At 43.1% G+C, this 24241-nt stretch overlaps 1 protein-coding gene and 1 non-coding gene across 6 annotated transcripts in view; one reads left to right on the top strand and one right to left on the bottom strand.

Moving 5' to 3' along the window:
- The first annotated feature begins 3920 nt into the window (after nucleotides 1-3920).
- On the top strand, nucleotides 3921-3995 carry trnaa-ugc (transfer RNA alanine (anticodon UGC)). The gene has a single exon. It is a non-coding gene; the product is annotated as a tRNA-Ala (tRNA).
- Nucleotides 3996-22121: 18126 nt separating this feature from the next.
- ect2 (epithelial cell transforming 2) overlaps nucleotides 22122-24241 on the bottom strand; it is a 29466-nt gene continuing 27346 nt past the window's right edge. For all 5 annotated transcript variants that reach the window (XM_082956879.1, XM_082956880.1, XM_082956881.1 and 2 more), the window contains one exon: nucleotides 22122-23118. Coding sequence is in view for 2 of the 5 variants with exons in the window: in XM_082956881.1 (XP_082813007.1) it covers nucleotides 23029-23118 (90 nt within the window). In the remaining 3 variants the exon portion in view is untranslated. The remainder of the gene's footprint in view (nucleotides 23119-24241) is intronic.

Genomic DNA, 24241 nt, shown 5'->3' with positions numbered 1-24241 from the left:
CCATCGTACTCCCTGGGGAGAGCCAGGCGTAGGGCTCCGGGTCCGGACGTCGGTGGAGGGGTAGATGGTGGAGGAGGAGTTGGTGCTGGGGATGCGGTAGGGAGGCCACTCCTCTCCCATCGGTCCATCCTCTCCATCATCTGCTCCATCGCTGAGCCGATTCGGTGGAGGATGGTGGTATGGTGAAGGACCCGTTCCTCCATCGATGGGAGAGGAGGGGAGGCTGCTCCTGCTGACTCCATAGCTGGTGCGGGATTCTGTCAGTCGTTGCTAGGAGTGGTGGTAGGAGTCAGGCGCAGAGAGCAGAGGTGAGGAACTGTGTGTTTATTCAATAAAAACACAACACGATCGACGCCAACACAACGGGCGTGAAAAATGCAAAGTGCCCAAACAACAGGTGCACAGCATGCATGAAAATAGAACAGTAGTAGATCGCCAGCACATCCAAATACAAAAAAACACAACCTGACGCTAAATAATCCCGCACAACACTGGGCGGGCTAACCAGGCTTAAATAACCAAAATCAAAAGACAAATGAGGAACAGGTGCAACCAATAAGACAAACCAAACGAAAAGGAAAAAAGGATCAGCGGCGGCTAGTAGGTCGGTGACGACGACCGCCGAGCGCCGCCCGAGCAGGCAGGGGAGCCACCTTCGGTGGGATTCGTGACATAAGTGGTTGTTGGGCAAGTGATTTAGGACACAGACACACTAAAGCAAAAAAATCTGTATTTAGCATCAAGTCGACATTGTTGTTAGTTTAACTATGAATCATTTTTAATGTATCTTGTTTTTATTGTACATCATTATTTAAAATAATTTTTTGTAATGAAAAGTACTATACAAAGTATATGTATGTCATGTCTGCCGAAATGTTGCAATTGTTTAATGTGTTTTGTTTGGTAAATTGTTTTGTAAATATTAATTCACATTTATGGTGCCACTAAACAAACAATGAATTATGTAAATTAATTTTGTCAATATTGTTAAATATTTTTTTTTATAATGGAGGGAGGGTGGACAGGGAGTTAAAAAAATGAACCCCAACGGGTTCTTTGAGGAACCATTAAAAGGGGTTCTTCGAATTATCTTTTTCAAGGGTTCTTCGAAGAACTTATAGGGGTTCCCACAAAAGGTTCTTTGAAGAACCTTTTTCAAGGGTTCCTCGAAGAACTTACAGGGGTGTCAGGGATTTCTTCGTCGGAGGACGATATGGCAAAATCATCATCGGAAAATGAGGACCAATATGCAGCAGAGTTGAGATGGTTCATTTTGAACTTTTAATAAATTCCAAAACGAACATACAAAATAACAAAAATGAACGCACGATACACTGACAGTCCTGTTAGGTTTACACACACTAAACACGGAACACACACTAAACACGGAACAATCTCCCACAATTAAACAGACAAACACAGCCAACTAATATAGGACTTCCAATCAAAGGCAACACCACACAGCTGCCTTCAATTGGAAGTCCACCCCAATTAACCAAACATAGACATACAACTAACTAGATCAACATAGAAATACGTAAACAAGGAACAGTGCCCAAAAACCCCGGGATAATAAATCAAACGCCCTCCTAACTAACACGCCACCCTGAACCACATAAAACAAATACCCTCTGCCACGTCCTGACCAAACTAAAATGACAATTAACCCTTATACTGGCCAGGACGTGACAGTACCCCCCCCCCCCCCCCCTTAAAGGTGCTAACCCCGGAAGCACCTTAAGAAAAACAACCCCAAACAACAACAAAAACAAAAATTCCCCCCTACTAAAGGGAGGGAAGGGAGGGTGGCTGCCGTCAACGATGGCATTGTGCTACACCCCCCCTCCCCAACCCACCTATATCTGGAGGTGGCTCTGGTTCTGGCCGTTCCAGGCAGTCGGGCCACTCTGGCATCGCCGGGGGGCAGTCGGGGCAGTCTGGCAGCTCGGGGCAGTCTGGCCGCTCTGGCAGCTCGGGGCAGTCTGGCGGGGCAGTCTGGCAGCTCGGGGCAGTCTGGCCGCTCTGGCAGCTCGGGGCAGTCTGGCCGCTCTGGCAGCTCGGGGCAGTCTGGCAGCTCGGGGCAGTCTGGCAGCTTGGGGCAGTCTGGCAGCTCTGGCAGCTCGGGGCAGTCTGGCAGCTCGGGGCAGTCTGGCAGCTCTGACATCTCCGGGCAGTCTGGCCACTGACATCTCCGGGCAGTCTGGCCACTCTGGCAGCTCCTGACTAGTGGGTGGCTCTGGCGACTCTTCACTGACGGGCGGCTCTGGCGACTCTTGACTGACGGGCAGTTCTGGCGACTCTTGACTGACGGGCAGTTCTGGCGACTCTTGACTGACGGGCAGTTCTGGCGACTCTTGACTGACGGGCAGTTCTGGCGACTCTTGACTGACGGGCAGTTCTGGCGACTCTTGACTGACGGGCAGTTCTGGCGACTCTTGACAGCACCACGCACTAGATGCCTTGTGCGTGGTGCTGGTACTGGGTGTACCAGACTGGGAACACGCACCTCCAGGCTAGTGCGGGGAGCGGGAACAGGACGAGTCAGACTGGGCTGACGTACTTCCGGGTCCGCACGAGAGACAGGAGCTGGAAACCTAGGGCTATGGAGGCGCACAGGCGGTCTTGATCTTACCTCCTGCACAACCCGTCCTGGCTGGATGGAACTAGTAGCCCTGTACGAGCGGGGTGCTTGTACAGGGCGGACTGGGCTGTGCAGGGGCCTGATGGTAGCCGTGCGTAGAGCGGGAGTTGGGTAGCCTGGTCCTCAGAGGCGTACCGGCGACCAGATGCGCTGCGCAGGCATCCTCCTACCAGGCTGGATGCCCGCTCTAGCACGGCACCTGCGAGGGGCTGGAATAACGCGCACCGGACTGTGCGTGCGTATGGGTGAGATAGTGCGCTCCTCAGCGAAACATGGTGCTCTCCACCTCATACGCTCCTCCATATAACCACGGGTAGCTGGCTTCCGGCTCTTCCTAGGCCTAGCCAAACTACCCGTGTGCCCCCCCCAAAAAATGTATTGGGGGTGCCTCTCGTGCTTCAACGCCAGTCATGTCCCTCGGAAACGTTCCCGGTCCATACCAGCCTTACTCCATGGGCCTTCTCCGGCCATAACCTGCTCCCAAGTCCATCTCTCCCGTTTGTCCAAATCAAAATTCCTCTGCTCCTTCCTCTGCTGCTTGGTCCTGGTTTGGTGGGAGATTCTGTCAGGGATTTCTTCGTCGGAGGACGATATGGCGAAATCATCATCGGAAAATGAGGACCAATATGCAGCAGAGTTGAGATGGTTCATTTTGAACTTTTAATAAATTCCAAAACGAACATACCAAATAACAAAAACGAACGCACGATACACTGACAGTCCTGTTAGGTTTACACACACTAAACACGGAACAATCTCCCACAATTAAACAGACAAACACACCCAACTAATATAGGACTTCCAATCAAAGGCAACACCACACAGCTGCCTTCAATTGGAAGTCCACCCCAATTAACCAAACATAGACATACAACTAACTAGATCAACATAGAAATATGTAAACAAGGAACAGTGCCCAAAAACCCAGGAATAATAAATCAAACGCCCTCCTAACTAACACACCACCCTGAACCACATAAAACAAATACCCTCTGCCACGTCCTGACCAAACTAAAATGACAATTAACCCTTATACTGGCCAGGACGTGACAAGGGGTTCCCCCACAGTTAAATTTGAAGAATCCCTAAAGGATACTCCAGGAACCTTTACTTTTTTGAGTGTGCCATGACGACCGACCGACCTCAGTTCATCTTTCAATCACCCACGTCGGTATAACCAATGAGGAGATGGGAGAGGCAGGACTTGCACCGCGTTCAGCATCACAAATACAACTGACTTCTATTTTAGCGCTTGGCAACGCAGACGCTTGTGTAGGCGGCCTCCCTGTGGCTCAGTTGGTAGAGCATGGTGTTTGCAACGCCAGGGTTGTGGGTTCGATTCCCACGGGGGGCCAGTACGAGGAAAAAAATAAAAAGGGATGAAATGAATTGAAATGTATGCATTCACTACTGTAAGTCGCTCTGGATAAGAGCGTCTGCTAAATGACGTAAATGTAATGTAAATGTAATGTAGGTGTAATGATTGAATAACATGTACAGTTGAAGTCGGAAGTTTACATACACTTAGGTTGGAGTCATTTAAAATCCTTTTTCAACCACTCCACAAATTTCTTGATAACAAACTATAGTTTTGGCAAGTTGGTTAGGACATCTACTTTGTGCATGACACAAGTAATTTTTCCAACAATTGTTTACAGACAGATTATTTCACTTATAATTCACTGTATCACAATTCCAGTGGGTTGACTGTGCCTTTAAACAGCTTGGAAAATTCCAGAAAATGATGTCAAGGCTTTAGAAGCTTCTGATAGGCTAATTGACATAATTTGGGTCAATTGGAGGTGTACCTGTGGATGTATTCCAAAGCCTACCTTCAAACTGACCATCATTATGTTTGGAGGGAAAAGGGGGATGCTTGCAAGCCGAAGAACACCATCCCAACCGTGAAGCACGGGGGTGGCAGCATCATGTTGTGGGGGTGCTTTGCTGCAGGAGGGACTGGTGCACTTCACAAAATAGATGGCATCATGAGGTAGGAACATTATGTGGATATATTGAAGCAACATCTCAAGACATCAGTCAGGAAGTTAAAGCTTGGTCGCAAATGGGTCTTCCAAATGGACAATGACCCCAAGCATACTTCCAAAGTTGTGGCAAAATGGCTAAAGGACAACAAAGTCAAGGTATTGGAGTGGCCATCACAAAGCCCTATACCTCAACCTCAAATACCTCAAAATTTGTAGACAGAACTGAAAAAGCGTGTGCGAGCAACTGGGCCTACAAACCTGACTCAGTTACACCAGCTCTGTCAGCAGAAATGGGCCAAAATTCACCCAGCTTATTGTGGGAAGCTTGTGGAAGGCTACCCAAAACGTTTGACCCAAGTTAAACAATTTAAAGGCAATGCTACTAAATACTAATTGAGTGTATGTAAACTTCTGACCCACTGGGAATGTGATGAAAGAAATAAAAGCTGAAATAAAGCATTCTCTCCAGTATTATTCTAACATTTCACATTCTTAAAATAAGGTGGTGATCCTAACTGACCTAAGACAGAGCATTTTTACTAGGATTAAATGTCAGGAATTGTGAAAAGCTGAGTTTAAATGTATTTGGCTAAGGTTTATGTAATCTTCTGACTTCAACTGTATGTATGAATTTATTTAGCAATGCTTGCACACACAATGCGAGCGGTTTTGTTCAGCATGTTAAGCTCTGGTCTGTCCGAGGAGTGAGGATAAACAGCATGTTGGCATGTTCTCTGCAATCCACTTCATGTTTTAATTTTTACTTTGGGTGTAGGGGAGGGTCACTGGTCTTTTTTCAAGTGTTCAAGATGGGTCGGGGAAAAATATTCACTACCGGTTAAAAGTTTTACAACACCTTCTTATTTAAGGGTTTTTATTTATTTTATACTATTTTCTACATTGTAGAATATTAGTGAAGACATCAAACTAGGAAATAACACATATGGAATCATGTAGTAACCAAAAAAGTGTTAAACAAATCAAAACCAAATTTAGATTTGAGATTCTTCAAATAGCCACCCTTTGCCTTGATGACGGCTTTGCACATTCTTGGCATTCTCTCAACCAGCTTCACCTGGCATGCTTTTCCAACAATTTTGAATGAGTTCCCACATATGCTGAGAACTTGTTGGCTGCTTTTCCTTCTCTCTGAGGTCCAACTCATCCCAAACCATCTCAATTTGGTTGAAGTCGGGGGAATTGTGGAGGCCAGGTCATCCAATGCAGCACTCCATCACTCTCCTTCTTGGTAAAATAGCCCTTACAGAGTCTGAAGGTGTGTTTTGGGTCATTGTCCTGTTGAAAAACAAATGGTAGGCCCACTAAGCGCAAACCAGAGGGGATGGCGTATCGCTGCAGAATGCTGTGGTAGCCATGCTGGTTAAGTGTGCCTTGAATTCTAAATAAATCAGTCTCACCAGCAACCCCACACCATAACATCACCTCCTCCATGCTTTACTGTGGTAAATACACATGCAGAGATCATCCGTTCACCCACACCGCGTCTCACAAAGACACAGCGGTTGGAACCAAAAATATCCAATTCGGACTCCACACCAAAGGACAAATTTCCAACGGTCTAATGTCCATTGCTCGTGTTTCTTGGCCCAAGCAAGTCTCTTCTTATTATTGGTGTCCTTTAGGAGTGGTTTCATTGCAGCAATTCCACCATGAAGTCCTGATCCACACAGTCTCCTCTGAACAGTTGATGTTGAGATGTGTCTGTTACTTGAACTCTGAAGCATTTATTTGGGCTGCAATTTCTGTGGCTGGTAACTCTAATCAAATCAAATTTATTTATATAGCCCTTCGTACATCAGCTGATATTCTCAAAGTGCTGTACAGAAACCCAGCCTAAAACCCCAAACAGCAAGCAAAGCATGTGAAAGAAGCACGGTGGCTAGGAAAAACTCCCTAGGAAAAACTCCCTAGAAAGGCCAAAAACCTAGGAAGAAACCTAGAGAGGAACCAGGCTATGAGGGGTGGCCAGTCCTCTTCTGGCTGTGCAGGGTGGATATTATAACAGAACATGGTCAAAATGTTAAAATGTTAAAATGTTCATAAATGACCAGCATGGTCAAATAATAATAATCATAGTAGTTGTCGAGGGTGCAACAAGCACGTCCGGTGAACAGGTCAGGGTTCCATAGCCGCAGGCAGAACAGTTGAAACTGGAGCAGCAGCACGGCCAGGTGGACTGGGGACAGCAAGGAGTCATCATACCAGGTAGTCCTGAGGCATGGTCCTAGGGCTCAGGTCCTCCGAGAGAAAGACAGAAAGAGAGAAAGAGAGAATTAGAGAGAGCATATTTAAATACACACAGGACACCGGATAAGACAAGAGAAATACTCCAGATGTAACAGACTGACCCTAGCCCCCCGACACATAAACTACTGCAGCATAAATACTGGAGGCTGAGACAGGAGGGATCAGAAGACACTGTGGCCCCATCCGATGATACCCCCGGACAGGGCCAAACAGGCAGGATATAACCCCACCCACTTTGCCAAAGCACAGCCCCCACACCACTAGAGGGATGTCTCCAGCCACCAACTTACCGTCCTAAGACAAGGCCGAGTATAGCCCACAACGATCTCCGCCATGGCACAACCCAAGGGGGGGGCGCCAACCCAGACAGGAAGACCACGTCAGTGACTCAACCCACTCAAGTGACGCACCCCTCCCATGGACGGCATGGAAGAACACCAGTAGGCCAGTGACTCAGCCCCTGTAAAAGGGTTAGAGGCAGAGAATCCCAGTGGAAAGAGGGGAACCGGCAAGGCAGAGACAGCAAGGGCGGTTCGTTGCTCCAGCCTTTCCGTTCACCTTCACACTCCTGGGCCAGACTATACTTAATCATAGGACCTACTGAAGAGATAAGTCTTCAGTAAAGACTTAAAGGTTGAGACTGAGTCTGCGTCTCTCACATTGGTAGGCAGACCATTCCATAAGAATGGAGCTCTATAGGAGAAAGCCCTACCTCCAGCCGTTTGCTTAGAAATTCTAGGGACAATTAGGAGGCCTGCGTCTTGTGACCGTAGCGTACGTGTAGGTATGTACGGCAGGACCAAATCGGAAAGATAGGTAGGAGCAAGCCCATGTAATGCTTTGTAGGTTAGCAGTAAAACCTTGAAATCAGCCCTTGCCTTAACAGGAAGCCAGTGTAGGGAGGCTAGCACTGGAGTAATATGATCAAATTTTTTGGTTCTAGTCAGGATTCTAGCAGCCGTATTTAGCACTAACTGAAGTTTATTTAGTGCTTTATCCGGGTAGCCGGAAAGTAGAGCATTGCAGTAGTCCAGCCTAGTAACAAAAGTAACAAAAGCATGGATTAATTTTTCTGCGTCATTTTTGGACAGAAAATTTCTGATTTTTGCAATGTTACGTAGATGGAAAAAAGCTGTCCTTGAAACAGTCTTGATATGTTCTTCAAAAGAGAGATCAGGGTCCAGAGTAACGCCGAGGTCCTTCACAGTTTTATTTGAGACGACTGTACAACCATCCAGATTAATTGTCAGATTCAACAGAAGATCTCTTTGTTTCTTGGGACCTAGAACAAGCATCTCTGTTTTGTCCGAGTTTAAAAGTAGAAAGTTTGCAGCCATCCACTTCTTTATGTCTGAAACACAGGCTTCTAGCGAGGGCAATTTTGGGGCTTCACCATGTTTCATTGAAATGTACAGCTGTGTGTCGTCCGCATAGCAGTGAAATTTAACATTATGTTTTCGAATGACATCCCCAAGAGGTAAAATATATAGTGAAAACAATAGTGGTCCTAAAACGGAACCTTGAGGAACACCGAAATTTACAATTGATTTGTCAGAGGACAAACCATTCACAGAGACAAACTGATATCTTTCCGACAGATAAGATCTAAACCAGGCCAGAACTTGTCCATGTAGACCAATTTGGGTTTCCAATCTCTCCAAAAGAATGTGGTGATCGATGGTATCAAAAGCGGCACTAAGATCTAGGAGCACGAGGACGTAATGAACGTATCCTCTGCAGCAGAGGTAACTCTGGGTCTTCCTTTCCTGTGGCGGTCCTCATGAGAGCCAGTTTCATCATAGCGCTTGATGGTTTTTGTGACTGGAATTGAAGAAACTTTCAAAGTTCTTGAAATGTTCCGTATTGACTGACGTCTTAAAGTAATGATGGAATGTCGTTTCTCTTTGTCGTTTCTCTTTGTCAATATGGACTTGGTCTTTTACCAAATAGGGCTAGAATTTCCACAAATTAACTTTTTAAGAAGGCACACCTGTTAATTGAAATGCATTCCAGGTGACTACCTCATGGAGCTGGTTGAAAGAATGCCAAGAGTGTGCAAAGCTGTCATCAAGGCAATGTGTGGCTATTTGAAGAATCTCAAATATAAAATAGATTTTCACTTGTTTAACACTTTCTTGGTTACTACATGATTCCATGTGTGTTATTTCATAGTTTTGATGTCTTCACTATTATTCTACAATGTATAAAATAGTAAAAATAAAGACAAACCCTTCTAAAACTTTTGACCGGTAGTGTAGGTAACACTTAATTTTAAGGGGTCCTTATTACCTCCTTATTACACATGTAATTACACTAACAAATATTGTTAATTTAATAACTGTAGTTACATTGTAATAACAACATAACTGGTGGTAATTGCGGTCTGTAATTACAGAGGTGTAAGAACATGCTTGTTACCATGCTTGTTACAAATTCATCAATTTAGTGTTAAGTTTCTTCTCAGCTGCATCTGATTCAGTAATAACTGTCACAAGGTTGTAATCTCATGGACAGATGCGCTATGTGTCCGAAAAGGTTATAATAAAAAATAACTTATAATTGATGTGTACATTACCCATTATGACAACCTGAACCTCCTTGCCATCCAAGTGAGGATAAACCCATTAGTACAACACAGAGTACATGTAATATCTGCATAAGTACAATGTAATTACTCGGTGTTACACAGGATTTATCTACTTAAAATGAAGTGTATCTCGAGGGCTACTTACTTGTAATTAATGTGTACTCATATAGTACATTGCCCATCCTGACAACCTGGTCCTCATTTTAAGGCTTCTGGAAGCACCATCTAAGTGGGAGGATAATCACACTAGTACACCACAGATTAAATGTAATATCTGCATAAACACAATGTAATTACTAGGTGTTACACAGGATATAGCTACTTAAAAGGAAGTGTATCTTGAAGGCTACTTACTTGTAATTAATATGTGCTTATATAGTACATTACTCATCTTGACAACCTGGCCCTTATTTTACAGCTTCCGGAAGCACCACCGAAGTGAGAAAATAAACACACAAGTACACATACATAATATGTTGTAACATTTCTTCAGGGACTTGATTCCATTCAGCCACAAGAGCATTAGTGGGGTCGGGCACTGATGTTGGGCGATTAAGCCTGGCTTGTAGTTGCCGTTCCAATTCATCCCAAAGGTGTTCGAGGGAGTTGAGGTCAGGGCTCTGTGCAGGCCAGTCAAGTTCTTTCACACCGATCTCCACAAACCATTTCTGTATGGACCTCGCTTTGCGTACGGGGGCATTGTCATGCTGAAACAGGAAAGGGCCTTCTCCAAACTGTTGCCAGAAAGTTGGAAGCACATAATCATTTAGAATGTCATTGTATGCTGTAGCGTTGAGATTTATCTTCACTGGAACTAAGGGACCTACAGTGAGGGGAAAAAGTCTTTGATCCCCTGCTGATTTTGTACGTTTGCCCACTGACAAAGAAATGATCATTCTATAATTTTAATGGTAGGTTTATTTGAACAGTGAGAGACAGAAGAAAAACAAAAAAATCCAGAAAAACGCATGTCAAAAATGTTATAAAATGATTTGCATTTCAATGAGGGAAATAAGTATTTGACCCCTCTGCAAAACATGACTTAGTACTTGGTGGCAAAACCCTTGTTGGCAATCACAGAGGTCAGACGTTTCTTGTAGTTGGCCACCAGGTTTGCACACATCTCAGGAGGGATTTTGTCCCACTCCTCTTTGCAGATCTTCTCCAAGTCATTAAGGTTAAGGCTGGCATTTGGCAACTCGAACCTTCAGCTCCCTCCACAGATTTTCTATGGGATTAAGGTCTGGATACTAGCTAGGCCGCTCCAGGACCTTAATGCGCTTCTTCTTGAGCCACTCCTTTGTTGCCTTGGTCGTGTGTTTTGGGTCATTGTCATGCTGGAATACCCATCCACGACCCATTTTCAATGCCCTGGCTGAGGGAAGGAGGTTCTCACCCAAGATCTGACGGTACATGGGCCCATCCATCGTCCCTTTGATGCGGTGAAGTTGTCCTGTCCCCTTAGCAGAAAAACACCCCCAAAGCATAATGTTTCCACCTCCATGTTTGACGGTGGGGATGGTGTTCTTGGGGTCATAGGCAGCATTCCTCCTCCTCCAAACACGGCGAGTTGAGATGATGCCAAAGAGCTCCATTTTGGTCTCATCTGACCACAACACTTTCACCCAGTTGTCCTCAGTTGTCCAACTTCAGACGGGCATGTATATGTGCTTTCTTGAGCTTGGGCTGATTCCTCACCGTTCTCATGATCATTGCAACTCCACGAGGTGAGAACTTGCATGGAGCCCCAGGACGAGAGAGATTGACAGTTCTTTTGTGTTTCTTCCATTTGCGAATAATCGCACCAACTGTTGTCATCTTCTCACCAAGCTGCTTGGCGATGGTCTTGTAGCCCATTCCAGCCTTGTGTAGGTCTACAATCTTGTCCATGACATCCTTGGAGAGCTCTTTGGTCTTGGCCATGGTGGAGAGTTTGGAATCTGATTGATTGCTTCTGTGGACAGGTGTCTTTTATACAGGTAACAAATAGAGATTAGGAGCACTCCCTTTAAGAGTGTGCTCCTAATCTCAGCTCGTTGCCTGTATAAAAGACACCTGGGAGCCAGAAATCTTTCTGATTGAGAGGGGGTCAAATACTAATTTCCCTCATTAAAATGCAAATCAATTTATAACATTTTTGATTCCTGTTTCCACTGCTCCAGAGTCCAATGGCGGCAAGCTTCACACCACTCCAGCCGACGCTTGGCATTGCGCATGGTGATCTTTGGCTTGTGTGCGGCTGCTCGGCTATGGAAACCCACGAACAGTTCTTGTGCTGAAGTTGCTTTCAGAGGCAGTTTAGGACTCGGTAGTGAGTGTTGCAACCGAGGACAGATGATTTTCAGTTGACAGGGACAGTTCTAGCAGGGCAGAAATTAGACAAACGGACTTGTTGGAAAGGTGGCATCCTATGACAGTGCCACAGTGAAAGTGAGCTCTTACTGAGCTCTTCAGTAAGGTAATTATCCTGCCAATGTTTGACTATGGAGATTGCATGGCTGTGTGCTCGATTTTATATACACCTGTCAGCAACGGGTATGGCTGAGATAGCCAAATCCACTAATTTGAAGGGACGTCCATATAATTTTGTATATACAGTATAGGGTATTTATTATGACAATACTTTCTCCAGACAATTTGACGTTTGCGCTGCACCCGATCCTATAGCTGTACAGCAAATTATCAATCTGTTCGCTAGCTCACCTGACCTGTGTTGATTGACAGTTTGCTGGTCTAATCAGAGTGCCGAGTGTGCGTTTCACGAGCCAATCTGTTGTAGTTTTTTTGCAAGGGCGATGCTACTGTCTCTGTCTGCGTATAGATTGATGCATGTAGACTCTGTGCCACAACATTTGTGACAAAATGTTACAAAACCTGACCAGATCATTTCAAATCATCAGTCTCAAGTCAAAGTCGAGTCTCAAGTTATCAAGACAGCTCTGTAGTTAGGCACCTTGGTTGGCTAGTTAGCTATATTAGCTAAATTTGGCTAGCTCGCTCACAAAGGACTTGTGGGCTTAATGTTTTCCCTATACAAAACATAGAAACTGGTTCTGTTCCACGTGCTCCATCTCCGGCCTCTAGGTCACCAGGCTGCTCGTTATGGCGCACACCTGCCACCATCGTTACGCGTTCCTGCGTGTCATCAGACTCATCTGGACTGCATCACCTCCCGGATTACCTTCCCTATAAATGTTACTCCCTTTGGTTCCTTCCCCAGGCATTATTGTTTCTATTCCTGTGTCATGTCTGTGCGTTGTTCGTGTTTCTTATTTTGTATTATGTTGTGTTTATTTATTAAATCACTCACTCCCTGAACTTGCTTCTCGACTCTCAGCGCACATCGTTACAGTAGAAAATGTGCCAAACTAGCCTGACACAGCAGTGAAATTTTGCCTTTACAAACATAGCATGCCACAGATTTAGGACCTGAAAAAAGAAATTGTGGTCTGCTGGGCAGTTCCCAAATCCTTATGTTACATCGCTGCATGTCAGTCCTTTTCAGACAATCCCCCTATCACTGTTGGTCCTCCTCTGTGACCTCACGGCTGAGGGTTTTAACTTTCCTCTTGAGAATTAGAATCAGAAGTACAGTCGTATAGCTCATCGCAATACTTCACCTCTTCGGGCAAATAGTACCCTAGACTGTCCTGATCATCTGGTTGAGAATTCCAGAATATTCCTCGATCCCAGCAGAAATGTCCCATCCACATAGTAGGAATTTAGATGTGCAGATAGACCAAAGCCCAGTCTATTTTACCGTTACTATAGTCAAGTCTCAAGTCTGTGGGTTATGGGATTTAAATATAGATGTTACCATTTTAGTAATCAACCTAGCTAGCTAGTAAAAGTTTAAAAAAAAAATATTTCAAAACAGGCGGACCAGATACCCAGTGACAACACTCAGGTATGCAGCTGCCATTTTCCATTGGGAAAGATAAATTGCTCTGTATTTACCAGAAAAGGTAGCTCATCCACCATGATAGAAGAGGAAGATCCAAACCCTACCAGCATGCCAGACGATGAAGTTCCAGGTCCCTCGGCCGCTGGTAAGAGGCTGCTGTCTGCACAGTTGCAGAATGTTCTCACTGAGGTGCATATTAAGGAAACATTTGCGCAGTGGAAGGTTTACAGGAGAATCAGCTGTATACCTGCAACAGGTATTCAGCATCACAGCTGTCTGATAAAGTACTTAGGATGGAATCAGGACTTCCAGACAAAGACATGTTCAACATCATTGAATACTTGGAACGCTACAAGGACTGCGTTGTCTACTTTGCCAAGTAGAGGGTTGAGATGCAGTCATATGAGGATCACGTGTTTATGGTGCTTATGAAGTTGCGTCACAGCTACACCAACTTGCATCTGGCTCAACTATTCCATTGTAGTACAATCACTGTTACAATCACTTTCATTATCGTGATCCACAATCTTTTTTCATGAGCATCATGAAGACTGTTCCAAGTCAGGAGAAAAACCAAACATGTTTTCCTACATCTTTTCAGGGTTCCAGCAGAAACTTCAGGATAGTCATTGACTGTACTGATATAGAAGTTGCTATTCCAAGTCCGATGGATCTGCAGAAGCAAACCTACTATGTGTACCGTTCAATATATTACTTCAAGCTACTCCAGGGAATTGCACCTCATGCGGTGATAACATACTGCAGTGATTGTATCCAAGATCTGTGTCGGACAAAGCCATTGTCCAGAAGTCAGGGTTTTAGAAGATTTTCACGTCTGGAGACATGATTTTGACAGACAAAGACTTCTTGATCCAGAGCTTAATGCCTGCAGGAGTCAGTCTGAACATTCCTCCATTCCTGAACCGCGGAAGATTCACAGAGAGTGAAATACATCTCACAAAAGACATAGTGAGAAACAGGATTCATGTTGAAAGGGCAAATGCTTGACTAAAAGATTTCAAAATCCTGAGATTCATCCCACCTTATCTGTATTGTTATAGTAATGTGCTGGTGTAGACTTACTGTGCACTTGTAAACCCCTAAAACCCACTCATCAGCTGTTGATTGGGAAACAAGAACAAACAATGAGGCATGAGGATTGGGTGTTGAGGAACCACTTGTCACATTGTCCAAGGTGGGTTTGTGTTATGATAAACAATGCATTTTCTGTCCAGATAAAGATGTTGATACAGCATTGAAAAGGAAACACCACTGACCAAATGTCTCTTTGTTTTCCAGTCCAACAGGAGTGCATCTCTCAGACCATCTGGTGCATGGACATCCTGTGGCAGTGTGATCAGAGCGCGAGCACATCGAGCCTGTGGACGAAAAGGTCAGTAACTCATCAAATATAATACAATATTGTGTGAAACATTGCATTTGTAGATGCATCGACATTTAGACTTTCTGTCCCCTTTTCCCATGTTTTGGACATGAGACGTGACATGCGGAACATCAGGCTCACCCCACCTTTTGATTAAAAAGTTGGAGGAAATACATTCCTAGCGTGTGAGGAACATGTTTGCTGGCCTCATAAATGCTAGCAAGCAAATATTTAGAAACACTTTTTTTTGTTTGGCTAGAGTTATGTTAGCTAATTTGCAATCCCTTTAGCTTGCTTGCTAGCTGTAGGTATTTATAAAATTGTGCCAAAATGTCCCGTTTCCATCAAAGCTGTTTTATGTGGTACGACTTTACTGACATAGAAACTGTGGATGGAAACATAGTTACTTATCTTTTCCACCCTTTTATTTCTGCATTGTTACAGGACATCAGTGTCAACACCTGTGAGCACATTCGAGGTTGTTATTATTTCAAGTGTGTTTTGCAGATGGGCAGATCTTGACGCGATAACTTAATTCCTGGGATAAATAAATAATTGCACCAATGCATCCCATCCAAAAGTAAAAAAGTTCCTCGACAGCGAAACCCTTGCAAGGTTACATGATGGAATAAGAGTTTGTCTTATGACCATTATAAGTGCTTTTATAAAACATTATTCAACCAAACTTAATAGGCGTATAATTTGACAAGCACGGATAGCTATTTCACAATTTTAACCTTTTAACCATGTTGAAAAATGTTTAATTGATAGTTATAGGAATTGAACTATTGTCAAATGTACCGTTAACCTGTCGTTAACCTGTCTGGGCTAGGGGGCAGTATTTTCACGGCCGGATGAAAAACGTACCCAATTTAAACAGGTTACTACTCTGGCCAAGAAACTATAATATGCATATTATTAGTAGATTTGGATAGAAAACACTCTGAAGTTTCTAAAACTGTTTGAATGGTGTCTGTGAGTATAACAGAACTCATATGGCAGGCAAAACCCTGAGAATAATTCAACCAGGAAGTGGAGGATCTGAGAATTGTAGTTCTTCTTTCTAGTCCCTTTCGAAACTACAGTATCCGTGGGGTTATGTTGCACTTCCTAAGGCTTCCATTGGCTGTCTAAAGCCTTCAGAAAGTGGTTTGAGCATTCTCCTGTCACTGGGCAGATAATAGGAGCTCAGTTTCTGAGTGGATTGCCTGGCAACAAAGAGATTGGATATGAGCGGTCATGCGAGCACGCTGTTCCTTCTTTTTCTCCTTGAATGAATACGCTATTGTCCGGTTGGAATATTATCGCAATTTTACGTAAAAAATACCATAAAGATTGATTTTAAACAGCGTTTGACATGCTTCTAAGTACGGTAATGGAACATTTTGACTTTTCGTCTCTTGTTCCGCGCTCGCAAGTTATGCCTTTGGATAAGTGATCTGTACGCACGAACAAAACGGAGGTATTTGGACATAAATATGGATTATTTGGAACAAAACCAACATTTCTTGTGGAGGTAGCAGTCCTGGGAGTGCATTTTGACGAAGATCAGCAAAGGTAAGAGAATATTTCTAATACTAATTCTGAGTTTAGGTTGCCCCAAACTTGGTGGGTGTCTGTATAGCTCACCGTGATGGCTGAGCTATGTACTCAGAATATTGAAAAATGTGCTTTCTCCATAAAGCTATTTTAAAATCTGACACAGCGGTTGCATCCAGGGGTAGTCTATCTATAATTCTTTAAATAATTGTTTTATATTTTGTCAACGTTTATGATGAGTATTTTTGTAAATTGATGTGCACGTTCATCGGACGTTTTGGTGGGAATACATTTTGTGAACATCACGCGCCAATGTAAAATGCTGTTTTTGGATCTAAATATGAACTTTATCGAACAAAACATACATGTATTGTGTAACATAATGTCCTAGGAGTGTCATCTGATGAAGATTGTCAAAGGTTAGTGCTTCATTTAGCTGTGTTTTGGGTTTTATTGATACATGTCCTTGCTTGGAAAATGGCTGTGTGATTATTTTTGTCTATGTACTCTCCTAACATAATCTAATGTTTTGCTTTCACTGTAAAGCCTTTTTGAAATCGGACAATGTGGTTACATCAAGGAGAAGTGTATCTTTAAAATGGTGTAAAATAGTTGTATGTTTGAGAAAGATGAATTATAACATTTTATTGTTTTTGAATTTGCCGCCCTGATATTTCACTGGCTGTGTCCCGCAGGTGGGACGCTAGCGTCCCGCGTAGCCCATAGAAGTTAAATGATTTAATAATTTAAAGTGTTTTTTATGTGATCCATTTGTGAACCTGTTTTTGACATTGAGCCTGGGCATCAGACTCCAGATCTTTATGGCAGAGTTGTATCAATGAGGTGATCGGTTTTCAATTGGCTAACACATATCACGTAGTTTGAAATATGATCCGTTGGGACGCTATCGGAAACTTTAACATTTGTAACAAGCATGGCATTCGTCATTACACCCTTGTAATTAAAGACTTCAATTACATTTTACATTTACATTTTAGTCATTTAGCAGACGCTCACAATTTTTTTTCTCCCCATACTGGTCCCCCGTGGGAATCGAACCCACAACCCTGGCGTTGCAAACACGTTACAAACACCATGCTCTACCAACTGAGCCACACCCTCCCCAGGGTTACCACCAGTTACATGTATGTGTTGCATTGTAGCTATGAATTATTACAATTAATTACATTACTTAATTATATATGTAATTACACTGTAATAAGGACCCCTTAAAATGACGCATTAACAAAATATATTTTACTGAAGGGAGGTTCATCCATTTTCATTCAGAGGTCTGATTTTCTCCAGGTATTCCTCATTATAAATAATGTACAGTCCCTAACTTAGCTAACGACGTTAGATAACGCTTGGTTTCCATACAGTTTTCTGTTTCCAAAACTAGAATCTGAAACAGAGTGGACTGCATTTTGTAGACTTTACCCTTTGCCAAAGTTTTCAAAAATTGTGTTGTTTAGAAGGAGTGCAAGGGCAAATTTAGTTATTGCATACGTGCACTTCACAGCTACGTTCCCTAAAGGAAATATGCAAATAAATGCTAGAATGCTCCAATAGGATTGTTACATCTGCTCCTGCCACGCCCTCTGCTTCTCATCCTGTCTCCCTAACCTGCCCACTCCCCCTGTGCTCTCTCCCTCTTCCCGTGTGTGTGTGTGTGTGTGTGTGTGTGTGTGTGTGTGTGTGTGTGTGTTGTGTGTGTGTGTGTGTGTGTGTGTGTGTGTGTGGGTGGAGACAAGTGTGCTGGAGGCAGAGCAGATCCCCACCAGCTGCAACCTGTTCCATAATCAAGACCTCTATAAATACTCAGCCCTGCCACTTCCACGCTGCCAGGTAGTAACCTCTGCTCAGTCAGTCTGCGGTTTTTAGCTGTTTGTTCCTGCTTAGAACCTGTTTTCATGTTATTCCTGTTTTCCCTTGCCTGACGCTGTTTTCCTCTCCGCTACAGTTCTTCCCGCTCTGACTTTGGCCCCTGTCTCCAGTCCCACGTCTTGTCAGTCCTGCTACTCTGTCCTGGACCCTCCACTCCACTGCGTCCTTGGATTCCTCTCTGGACCTGCTTGCCCAGTCGCAACTCCCCTCACTCCAGCCTCAGCCTTCGCACCTGGCTTCCCCTGGCCTGCACCCCATCTTCCCCCTGTGTTTCAATAAATACCATGGTTACCTCATCCCAGTCTTCTAGTCTGAGTCTGCTCTTGGGTTCACCTGTTCCGCTTCGCGTGACAAGGATCTCACTAGCTTGTTCTTGGCTGCCCACCTCCTTTCTTGTTCTGCCCACTATGATTCAGTTGCTCTCATTGGAAACGATAGATTCTGGGATATCTTGTGTTAGTTATAAAAATCTCTCCAATCCTGTTCCTGGAGAGCTACCGTCCTGAACAACCTGGTCTCAGAGCATTTCATATTATTCTGTATGTAACTCCAAGACACTCCATTTAGTATGATATGTTGCATTTCATACCGTATGTATTAATTTATGGATGTCCATCATCCATTTCTTATGATATGTTACGTATTACAATTCGTATGATATGTTCCGAATTTGCAAAACCTAAAATATGTTTTGAATTTGCAAAATGTACAATATGTTACGAATGTGCAAAATGTACAATATGTTACGAATTCCAATTTGTTGTGGCTCACGTTAGCTAGGTGGCTAAAGTTATCTATTAGGAGTTAGGGTTTTAAGGTTAGGGTTAAAGTTAGGTTCAAGGGTAAGGAGAAGGGTTAGTAAGGTTAGGGTTAAGGGAAGAGTTGGCTAACATGCTAAATGGTTGCAAAGTATCTAAAAAGTAGTAAGTCATTTGAAAAGTTGCTAATTAGCTAAAATGGTCCATTATGAGATTCAAACACTAAACCTTCGGGCTGCTAGACATTAGTTTTTGCCTTAAGTAACCTTCTGTAACATCCATACTAATTTCAGTGTCCCGTATTTACATTTTCTACGTCTAGTCTATGAGACCAGGCTGTCCTGTAGGTTTTCACTCCAACCCTAATCTAGCGCATCGGATTCTAATAATTAGCTTGTTGATTAACTGAATCAGGTAGTTACAACTGGGGTTGGATTGAAAACCTAGAGGAGGGTAGCACTCCAGGAACAGGGTTGGAGAGGGTTGGCAAAACTAAATAGTGGATGCAGCTATGGTGGTAGCTAACTCATGTCTGATTCCGCAATAGCATTACCTGCCTGAATATAATCCAATCTGGAGCTACAGTCAAAGCATATAATTATGGTTTCAACTAGTTACCACAGCCACAAGTCAAAATTGTCAATCGTAAAAATTCATGAAAACAAACATTTTGTTTTTTGGTCTTAATTTAAGGTTGGTGTTAGGCATAAGGTTAGCAGCATGGTTAAGGTTTGGTTTAAAATCACATATTAAGAAGAGAAATTGTAGAAATGGGCAGCCTATATGACTTTATGGCTGTGGTAACTAGTGACGACCTAGAATTAGCTTGACCAAGTTACTGCCCTGATGACACAGATGGCTTCATAAACCTATATCACCCTGTCACAGGCCCTCCCAGTCAATGCCACCTCATAAGATGAAGTACATTGTTTATGAGGATGTCCCGTTTGCAACCGAACATGCAACATAGAGAAGTCCAGCAAGGTGACCCTCAGTATCACATAGACATGCACTAGCTGTGAGAATTCCTATAAATGGAACAGAGAGGAAACTTGAATCAGCTTGATGACAAAACAGTTTTGAGTTTTGTCCCAATTTACCTTCGTAACCTAGCCTGGTGGAACCACATATGATATCTGAAGTCTAGTAGGAAGGTGAATGCAGCAATCAAGTTGGTTCCTTCCACCATGCTAATCATAACTACCATTGGTAATGTAATCTGTGTGTGTGTGTTTTATTTATTTATTTTTACCGACCAGTATCTTTGATGTGGGGCAAGGCGCTGATCTACGCTGCCATGCCCATCAATGACTCTGGCAAAGACCTTACCTCCAGTCTTACCTCTTGCCTGCTCACCAATGGTCGTCGATGGGGAGACCAGAATTAGTTAGGTTAAGTCTGACCTGTTCAAACTTCAACATAATATATGTTTGTCAGATATCACCTATCCTAAGTGCAGTTGGTAATAGAACAGTTACTGTATGTGTTCACAGATGCATCTATGGAGCCAGCACTTGGAGACTTGCAAGATGATGTGAAGGAGTCATGACCGACAGACAGACTTGATACTGACGTCTCTGAATGGAGAGAGACCTGGCACTCAACACATCCACAATGTGGGACTGAAAATGATTACTAATAATATAGTACAGCAGAAATGTCCAGAATTTGTGTCACTGATGAACTCTGCCTGTTTCTACAGATGAAGAGGACTGTAGATGCTTTTGCCAGGTCTCTCTCCATTTGCCAGCCTCGGTCGTTTGATAGGGAGACCATAATTGGGTAGGTATTGTCTGACCTGTTCAAACTTCAACATATTACCTGTTTGTGTTTTAGATATTACCTATCCTACTTGCCATTGGTAATCAAATTTGGAACAAGTTTGGGAAACCCCGGTTTCACTCTGACATGTTTGCCAAGGTAGCCCCATTACAAAAAGACAAAATGCTGATACAAAATATCTGTTTCAGCTGGGAATGACAATGAAAGGTACACATTTTATATTGGCAGAACACTGCTTCTATGGTATTATGTAAAGGTTTGTTTATTCTACATGTACCTGTTACTAGATTTGAAACTTATCAAAACACTTAGTTTAGAATATGTACATAAATTCAGCATTTGCATTCTTCCATATCACTCTATAGGCTACTGACCTATTCAAAGCTTCCTCCGGCATCTCACCATACATCTGCCTGTAGTTATTTAACTCAACCTGGAGGTTTGTTGTGATTGAGTGGGAGGAAACTGCTGCAGGCAAGGTTCTGACAGATGGGTGTGTCCTTGCCACCAAGACACACCCACATCAAACCACACCCCCAAGCCAACTCACATTTGGCTTCTGTCACAGCTGCCAGCTTTTCTTGAAGAGCAAGCCAAAAAAAAACGAGGCCAAATCAGCGGGTGCAGTTCCCCTTTAACTGGCCTGACAGATCTGCTTTGAAGTGGAGGAAAGGCAAATATGAAAAGAGTGTGTCCTCTAATGGGTGCCTTTTCACTGTGGTATTCCCTGGTCTCCCTTTGCCTCTGGGCTCTAGCTTTGGCTCACTATCCAGGAGGCTGCTTATCATCTGGCCCTTTGAACAGACTGGATGGGGAGGATGTGTGTGCTATACTGAGCTTGAATACAAATGTAGAAACGGCAAAAATAAAGGGGATAATATTAAAAAGACACCTTTCAAGTGAGTTACTTGAACCTTAATAGGCCAGTAGCTGTCGCAAAAAGTGCCAAATAAGGAAGTTATCACATTCATTGCTTTACACATGATAGCTCATAGACTGCTTGCTTTGTCCAGTAATGTACATGTCGTGCTCAAATTGAGACAATGAGCATTGCTGACGTGTCTCACTTTAGAGTGGGCTATTCTGAACACGTCAAGAGTGGTCAAAGGATGCTTAAGGCAAGCAAATGGTATCCAGTTAACACTTTACAAATGAACACGTCATTTCAGGCAGCCATTTATTGCTTCCTGGTAATTTCTTTGCAGAACTCCACAGCCTACCAGGTTCAGATTTTCTCTTCCCCCCCAAGTATTAAAGGAGGATAATACACCAAGGACATAATGAATGAGAAAGTAACTGAATAGGTAGATGGGTGAAGTCCAGATGCATGTTTTTGTTCAAAAATAATGTAAACCTCCCCCAAAAAACATCCCAAACACATAATTCATACAGGGATTTTATTAAAATAATTCAATTCCAAACCATAAGTGACTGTATAATAATAGCCACTATTCAATCCAGATGAATGGGGATGGGGGTGCTGATTTATTTTTTAATTCATCTGACAAAAGAAGTAGTGAACAACACCCTATAATTGAATAAACCACCAGAAATAAGCTTAAAGTTGGATCATGTACATGTGTAAGTGCGTTGGATACAGATACATTGGAAGATGATACAGTACCGATAATTACAGACAATCAGGATAGAGGCACATTTACACATTAATAGCAAGAGAGAAAGATACTTTTTAAAGACTATTTACAAAATGATTATGGAGAATAAATATGTACTGCAGCATCATTCCTAGTCCCTTCTGAACAAAAACAACCACTAGACAACAAAATAATCACCTAAAAACTACAGCAAACAGACAGACTTACAGCTTATGTTTGCTTTTGTTCCAATATTCCTGATCATTTGTATAAAAAGTAAAAACATTTCAAGAGCTTTATAAAAGCTGGAAACTATAGTAAGTGAAACCAACAGGCTTGTTCCCATAAAACAAAGAAATAGTTTCATTGGTTAATCATTCAGTGAATTATATACCTCTACGACAAAACTATATAAAATGTCAGTGAATATCTTCTCTATATATGTGGCTGTTTATTACATATGTCAAAATGTCTAACACACGAAGCCAACTTGTAACATTGCAAGTAAACACTAAATACAAGGGTATACATCCTTCATTTTCCAAGTCGGACAATATCTGCCTGAACTTGTGTTAATTAAAACACTTACAGAACATGCCAATCAGCAGTACCATTGCAGAAAGGTGAGCTAATTGAATTACAGTGAGGGGTGCACGGTGCAGAACAGCGTGCTGGGTTTATCCCCTCTGAGTCAATCAGAACAGGTGGGTTGTGGAGCGACTGAACGTGTGGTACTTCCTCTCAAACATGGACGGCAGGTTGACCATGGAGGGAGAGTGCATCGCCTGGTGGGAACAGAACAGGGACATCGATTAAATTAGGAAATTGATTGTGTTCCAAAACAGAAATGACCCCTCGAGTGTTAGTTTAAGGACAATGAGTTACTTGAGTGTTTACTTAAGTTCTTCTATATGAGGGCTTTCTGATCACAAGTATACGCTGGGACTTCTGGAGGACAGTTTAAAAGCCTCGACACGAAGATGGATTGTCATGTGGGCCGCAGAAGCAATCTTGTGGGAAGTGCTTAGTGAAGGATACAAGGTCGTTTTATATGCACCAGTCTCATTTAATTACTTTTACATTCAGCCTTCCCAGCCAAATGTTGGCATTGAACTAATCGAGCAACGCCAATAGAATATTTCTGTTCTCTGCCCAACTTGCAAAACAAGCGTTTAAACCATTCACAACATTTTGTCATGTTATAAAGATGTGGTTCTCTCTCTGCTTATTACTGTGGATGAATCAGTTATATTGAAAAGGAACCCAAGTACTTATATGTTACTGCAGAAACTTGAACATGAAAAGGTGCTGCATAAATGCAGGGTGTTTTCTGGGGAAGCACAGGGTCTGGCTGGTTAAAATGCATACATATTTGACTCTTATTAAGAGTCTGCCCTATGGAGAGACGAGTGTTAAAGGTAGGAGCGTAAACAGGTACGTGTCATGTATACTCCTTCATTAAGGCTGCTGCTGGCTAATGCCAGGGTGAAAGGAAAGGCCAGCCTGAATAGCAACCCAATTTATGCACCAGCACCTCATTGCGTGCTTGTTGCTATAAACACCACCACACAATTTCACTTCAACAGGGCCTAGTCATGTTAATGAGATTTGAGGTGACATTATGGTTTAATGTGAGGACCTGGGATCAATAGCAGTGGAAAAGCAATGACCAGACTGTACAGGACAGACATGAAGCCAGTGCCAGGGTTTCACAAATGCCCAGTGATGGATTGCCAAAAGGTCTGGAGCCTCCATCCAAACACTCAAGCATCATGTGACACACAGATGTTGGCTTTATTGGATTAAATTAGTGGGAGAATGATTAAATAACTGTCACCACAACATTTACTGCTTTGGAGGACATATATCATTACCAAATCATTCGCTGCCGTGACTGCTGTAAAAATA

This window comes from Salmo salar, chromosome 10 (assembly GCF_965601325.2).
Source record: "Salmo salar chromosome 10, fSalSal1, whole genome shotgun sequence".
In the NCBI taxonomy this organism is placed as follows: domain Eukaryota; kingdom Metazoa; phylum Chordata; class Actinopteri; order Salmoniformes; family Salmonidae; genus Salmo; species Salmo salar.
This window is presented reverse-complemented; position numbering and strand designations above follow the sequence as displayed.